The sequence below is a fragment of the Papaver somniferum genome, chromosome 1 (genome assembly GCF_003573695.1).
Source record: "Papaver somniferum cultivar HN1 chromosome 1, ASM357369v1, whole genome shotgun sequence".
Lineage (NCBI taxonomy): Eukaryota > Viridiplantae > Streptophyta > Magnoliopsida > Ranunculales > Papaveraceae > Papaver > Papaver somniferum.
In genome coordinates, this window is record NC_039358.1 from 183,262,344 (window position 1) to 183,269,591 (window position 7,248).

The 7,248-nt window shown below is 38.6% G+C and overlaps 1 protein-coding gene across 1 annotated transcript; it reads right to left on the reverse strand.

Annotated features, from left to right (window-relative positions):
* Nucleotides 1-353: 353 nt before the first annotated feature.
* Nucleotides 354-800, reverse strand: LOC113355395. The gene is made up of 2 exons (XM_026598246.1): nucleotides 634-800; nucleotides 354-542 (listed from the first exon to the last, which is right to left on the reverse strand). Exons 1-2 carry the CDS (start codon nucleotides 775-777, stop codon nucleotides 354-356), a joined length of 333 nt encoding a protein of 110 aa, XP_026454031.1. The 5' UTR covers nucleotides 778-800.
* Between the last annotated feature and the right edge of the window lie 6,448 nt (nucleotides 801-7,248).

A 7,248-nucleotide genomic window follows, 5' to 3' on the forward strand; every position in this document is an offset into this window, starting at 1 on the left:
CGTTACCAGAAACCGGCAATGAACTGTAATTTTCTCGCATGCCGGAACCTGTACCGGCGTTGTTGAACCAAAGCTTTTCCATGCCGGAAGCTGTAGTAACTAAATCTTGCAAAAATAACATTTCACTAGAAATATAAACATGTTCAACATAAAGCAATCACTCGAAACCTAAACATGTTCAACACAAACCAAACAACTGGACTCTGCTTAAATGTTCTTAATCCAGGTAACATAAACTAAAAGCAAACCAAACAACTAAAGAGCTAACCATGAGGTACAAACGAAAACAAGTTCGTAATTGTTCAAGACGTAACAACCACCATCCAGAAAAAGAAACACAACTAAATAGTTAATCAATTGGTCTTTTGCTTCTTTTGTGCCGGTTTCTTCCTAATTTCACCGAACAAATCCCTTGCAGTAGGATCGGTTTCTTCAATTTTATCAAGATTCTCCACGACTTCCTTCACTTCTTCATTGGATAGCCCCGCTCCTTCATCGTACTTGCAACATAACTGCTTCCTCAACTTTCCAAGCCGACGCCGCTAGTTTCATACATACAACACATAATTAGCATATATATGATAATACAAGATTATGTGTACATTAAACGACTAAGTAATTAACAATACTTACTAGCAATCCAACGGTCTTATTAAGTTGGGCGATCGTAGGTGGTGGCGGTGCGGGAGTTGGAACGGGAGGGTGTTTCTGGGGTGGAACTTGGACGTCATCCGGGGGGACGACAAAAGGATGTGACCATTGCAGGTAATCTTCCATGTAGTTGGCATCAACCTCATCACCGTTTTACGCAAGCTCCAACTTATCCCACTGACTAATATCTACCAAACGACGTGGTTCCCTATCCCTCCAATCAGTTGGATCCGGTTTTGGATCATACTCTACATGCAACTGATTAGGAGTTGAATAACACCGAGAAAAGTCAAGAACAAAACATTGAAAAGAGTCCGTCTTGATATGTGATAATTGCTTGAATCCAAGTTGGCGCATCACACGTGTATGATTGGCCATAACGTATCCTTTTAGGTGGAACAACGTCCCATGATAGAATGCAACGTTAGCATACCTCAAAACTTGGCGGTTTCCTCTAACCTCCTTGTAAGGGTCGAAGACAACATCTTGGGTACTCATCGCGTCCAAAGCCAACCTCATATCGATCAGTCGACCTATGTTACCGGGCTTCGGAGTGTTGTTGAACTCGTATTTCCTAGCTATAGGCGTATCGGGTTCGGGAAGGTCTTTGATCTTCAAGGAGGTCCAGTCCTTGAACAAGGTGGGGAAGTGTACATAAGCCCACACCTATTCCAAGGTGAAGCAATAAGTTTTGTTTCTAAGTTCACGATAAGGGTACATGTGAACAATATACATAATAACATAAGTTTAAAAACAAAATTACCTGCAGTAGAGTGAAATTCCCGACAAATTGGTTGGTTTTAGCCTTAGAGGCCCTTCTCATCTCCATCATCAAATGTGCCATTACCGCAGTGCCCCAAGAATAACCATAGACATCTTCCAATGGATCCAAGTACTGAAGGTAGTTCGCACTAACCCTGTCGCCATTAGTGTCAGGGAATACCCTAGTTCCCAAGATGTATAACAGGTATGCAGCGGCAGTATAACGAATTTATTCAGGGTCCCATCCATCCTCCAAACTTCTTTGCTTTGTGTTTTCAAACTTCTTCTTAAGCAGCATCAACTTGATTGTATTTGTCCTACTAGACTTGGATTCATAAAATCTCTCCACAAAAGTTTTGTAGTCCCAACCCAACAACTTCTTAGTCAGAGCGTGCAACATCGACCATTCTAGGTCCAGAGACTCAACTCCTTCTGCAATTGATTTGTCGGTAACATTCAAGCCTAGAATGTTCTGAGCATCATCAGGGATGAAGGTCATCTCCCCAAAAGGGAAGTGCATGGTATCGGTTTCACCATGATACCTTTCGACAAAGCAATTGACAGTCACGGAATCAGGCTTCACATGATTTTCAACCAAAGCATATAGACCAGATTCCATTACTCTTTGTTGGACCTCTTCACATTCCTCGGACAATTTCCAACAATCCGCGGCTTGGTTTCGGCAAACACGCACAACCTTCGTATGATCCTACAATTAGGAGACAGTACAATTAAGATATTTTACATAAATACACAACAATACATATGCACAAGATAAAAAATACTTACATAGGTTTGATAGATAGTACGAGCCCACGAGTTCTTGTATCCAAATAATGTTTTCGGTTCCGGAGCTTCACCCCAAATTCTACCGCGTTCAAGGCCAGGTATCATGTCATTAATATGAGGAAGGTGGGAACCTTTAACTTTCACTTTGCCATTGCCCTTCTTTCCATTGCCTTGTGTTGGTTGTTGACTTGGCCCACCAACTTCGCTTTGACTTGCTAATTGACTTGGAGGAACCACATTATCTTCATCCTCACTTTCCTCTTCATCTTGCTCATCTTGATCATCGTGGTCACGGATTACAGCTCGACTATGGTCACCACCACTCTCCCAAATTATCCCTCTTCTCTTAGCCCCCAAACGCTTTTTACGACCTTCATCTTTCCCTCGAGGAGGGAGAGATTGAGGAGTATCAAGACCGTCCTTCCTTCTTCTCTTAGTGACCGCATCTTTAGTTTTTCTTTTGTTAGCCTCCTTGGCTTTTGACCTATATCATAAAATCACACGAAATGAATGTGAGACAACTCACTTTCAGTTTTTCTACCGGCATTGACTTACTGAAACAAAGCACGCCGGTTGTCTGTTCCGGCATTAAACAATGATTGTCGACAATGCCGGTAATCATATGTAATTCTCCTGTATGTTTTAAGTCCACTACCGGCATGCTCGAAATAAATCAATTCCATGTCGTAACCTGGTGCCGGCATTCGAATCAACCTAAAAATCTATGCCGGTTTAGGTGACAAATTCTTAAGTTTTCCTGTATGTTTTAAGTCCACTACCGGCATGCTCGAAATAAATCAATTCCATGCCGTAACCTGGTGCCGGCATTCAAATCAACCTAAATATCTATGCCGGTACTGGTGACAAATTCATAAAATCTCCTGTATGTTTTAAGTCCACTACCGGCATGCTCGAAATTTTACAAAAAAATGCTGGTACTATAAACCGGCATACAATGCAACCAAAAGTCTATACCGGTACTGGTGACAAATTCATAAACTCTCATGTATGTTTTTAGACCACTACCGGCATACACGAATAGTTATAAATGACTGCCGGTACCAAGAACCGGCAGGGAATTCGACCCAAATTCTATGTCGGTATCGAAAATTCAGTTTTTGGTGAATGTGTGGAGTGAAACCGGCATTGCAGTCATCCTAGATTGAATGCCGGAAGGTAAAACCGACACCATATTCATACATATTTCAGTGCCGGTAATCACTGAAATTCAACTGTTTCAGTTAGGGTTTGCGATTCTAACCTAAACCCATTGCTATAAATCGATTAAAACACTCATAAAGTAGTTTAAAATCACTTACCTTCTCACAGAAGCCATGGTTGCGAGAGGTTGATTATCAGAATCCGCTGCTTGTTTTTCTTCTTGCTCTTGAGCAATCTTAGCAATTATTTGTTCCTGTTTTTGTTGAGCAATCGATTTTGAGTTCGATAGGGCATTCGTTTTCTTTCGTGGAGGCATTGTTTATGATTCAGGTAGGTTAATCGACGAAGAAATTTTTGAATCGACGATTAATCGACGAAGAACGGATGAAGAACGATGAATTTTTTTTTTCAAAACCTAACCCTAGGTCAGTGCCGGTACTGAAATGGGGATATATGAATTTGGTTTTTGATTTTAATGTTTTAGGAGAAAGGGTATAATGGTCTTTTCAGAATATTTTTTAATTAATCAAAGGGTATTTTAGTATTTTCATACCCAAAAATCACCCCTTAGCACACACCATGGGTTGGGGGAAAGTAATCAATATCCCCCAATTCCTTTTTTTATCCTCCAATTAATTGTTCTTTAAGAAATCTAGTTAAATTAGGAAATCTAGAGTTTAAACTGGTTTTGATTTCTTGATTAGGGAATCTTGTTAAATTAGGAAAGTTTTGTTTTTTATTTTATTATTATTAGTTGAATTATAAAATCCAGTTAAAGTAGGAAATCAAAATCAAGAGTTTAAACCAGTTTTGGTTTTGGTTTTGGCTTACTCATATAACCAAGCCATCTGTGGGATTCGAACCCACAACAATCATGGGTGAAAGCCATGTGCTCTGCCATTTGAGCGAAGACAGCAAATATGATTTCCTAACACTTAAAAGATTGAATTGAATGGCATAAGGGGATAAGCTTTTCTACCTTTACTTGAAGAATGGAAACATAAACCCCACCTGATTGAGTACTTACAGAGGCTGCAAGCAAAAAGGAGCCTACGAATAGGAGATGCATAAATAAGAATATTGCCAGGGTGCAGACCACAACTTTTCTCATTGCCAGGGTGTCTCGATTATGGGATTTGAGGATCACAACTGCACACATATTGGTTCCATAAATTTGTAAGTAGATCTAGGAAAACAAACAACTCCAGTCCCAACTGGAACCTACTGAATAATATGACGTGCATAAATCTATATTCTGAAAAGATAATCACAATGTGGAGTTCTTACATTTTCGTCCAGCAGGAGCAGATTCTTGACCTGAAAATCCATCTTCTGTCACTGGTGCAAGACTCTCATCTTAACCATGTGAGCTTTTCCTGTCTCTATATCATTTAGCTCATTCAACTTGCGACAACACCTTTTTGAGCCATGCCCATGAGATTGTCCAACATCCCCTACAGCCTGCACACATATTGGTTCCATAAATTTGTAAGTAGATATATGAAAACAACTCCTCCAGTTCCAAATGGAACCTACTGACCACATACCAATTAGTCAGAACTACAAATTTCTTTGGTTACCAAAACAGCCAGACAGTACAGATATTTTTATTCACCTCACCATTATCTTGATCAGTGTCATGACTAACAGAACTGGAAACCCTGCACAAAAGTACTTCATCAGTTTACCATATTGAGTGCTATTAAAAATACCAAAATTTAATCAATTTACTGATCAGAAAAAATAAATAAATCAAATTTAACAGTAAACAAAGGAAAGAAAACGAATAGAAATATAGGTATGAGCTTGCTAAACTACAGACAATGAGTTGGAGACACAATCAAACGTTCACGGATCAGTCAATATTAAGAAACGTTCCATACATAGTACCGTCGGCATGCAGAAACCAAATTATTCAAGAGACCGTGACAAATAACTCGTTTGCAGCAACTTTTGATGCTTCGATATATGATGATACTATCCACGACTATCACCTCTTTGGTTGATCAAAAAAAACAACAAAAACCAACAACAAAACTAACACCTTGTTTTCCTTGTGATTACTCAACTTCTTTAATGATTCTCTTTTTGCGATGCGACAAAATTTTGGTTCAAACAAAATTCGAACAGATGAATTGATGGATTTATCCTCTATGAGATAAGATGCTGTAAACAAAAATATATGGATCCTACTGAAGACCCAAAACTAAAATGCGTACTAATTGGTTGTTCATAATCATGATTGATCGTCTCTAACTTCTTCTCGCCCTATAAGCTTATCAATGCACTACATTTCTTCAAGCTTATCCCTATTATTGAATCAATAGAATATAAGAAATTGAAACTCTAAAATTTCATGTCTGCTACAGAGGTTAGAATTAAATAGAAAGACTATCAAAAAAGCCTTAGGAACCACATGGAACCTAGTCTAGAATCAACTTTATCTTAAATCCTTTGACCCTTCCCTTAATTACAGTACTGGAAATTGAAATGCTTAACCCATAATTCCAGAAGATGAGGAAACTCCCACATGGTCAACTTAAAATAATAATGAATACCAATGTATTCTTAAAAGTATGTACATGATTATAGAAATATGAAATTAAGCGATCAAAAAAGTTAAGACAGCAGTTGAGGATTTTTGGATGCACCAGCAAGCCAGGTATTTTTGCAATCTTACCAATTTAGGAGCACAACTTCGTGGCTATGATGTAATCAGGAGGAATGCGTGTTTGACCGTCAATGCATCTATTGCAGCAATTCTCCCCATAGAAGTGTTCCTTTCAAGTCCAAAAAAAGGTGTCAGTCCATGACATACAATCGAGATAAAGAACACTTAAATTTCTCGCACGACATGATATTGTCAGTAACAGTTCCATTTATCAGGACTTCCCAAAATTTCAAGGCCATGAGTTAGAAGCTTATCGTAAAATGATAGCGCCCGTTTTACCAGTATTTTAGATGGTAAAAGAAAAAATGTTGTTCAACTGACAGTTAGCACCTTTCAGTATGCAGCTACCACATAATTAACTTGCACTTTCCTACCCAAGCCAAGTGGAAGTACTTTTTTTTTTTGAAATCTCTTACCTAATCTTTCATAAAATCTAAGGACTCACCTATATCTGTGGTAAAGGCATGTTTTTCAGCCCTTACAAACAACCAATTAGAGGGACAACTAATTAGTTAACTAACTAATTGTTGTGAACTCAAAATTAAACCTAACCAAGAAAATAAATACTTGAAGTTTACCTTAATTGTACACTGATCATGAGGATAAGACTCAATCACCCCATTGTCAGCTTAATTGTCTCTCGCATAACCGTCGATCCCTGCGAGCCATAGAACCAAGGTTTGATTAAGTGAATCAAATTCATGATGAGAAACCCATCCATTGACAACATTGTACGCAACAATGGGTTCTGTCATTGTCTCTCTGCTATGGGTTCTCCATTAGACAATTTAAGATACATCTTTATAAGACCCCTGGTAAGCCTATTTATGCTACAATGCCTTCAAAGCAGAAAAACACATCATTAAAGTGAGTCTCTTACCATTAGTTATATCCGCGTCCAACAATTAAACACGGATTCACCTACTATTAGAGTATATTCACATCCAATCAAGGAACAACTACGATCCCGCTTGGATGAACACCACCCCATGAATCAAAACTGATCCCTGTATTCTTTGCAACAAATAAAGCAGGACAGTTAGAATAAAACCGTGTCAATAAGAAACAAACCCCCACACACCCACCCCTCGTCAAGTTACCTTTAGCTGGACAAACACATTGCAAAGGACACTTTTCAAAGATCTTGTTTCTTCTGTTTGTGTTTCTACATTACCCATTCATAAATTCATAACATTTTTCGTTTCCAATGCCAC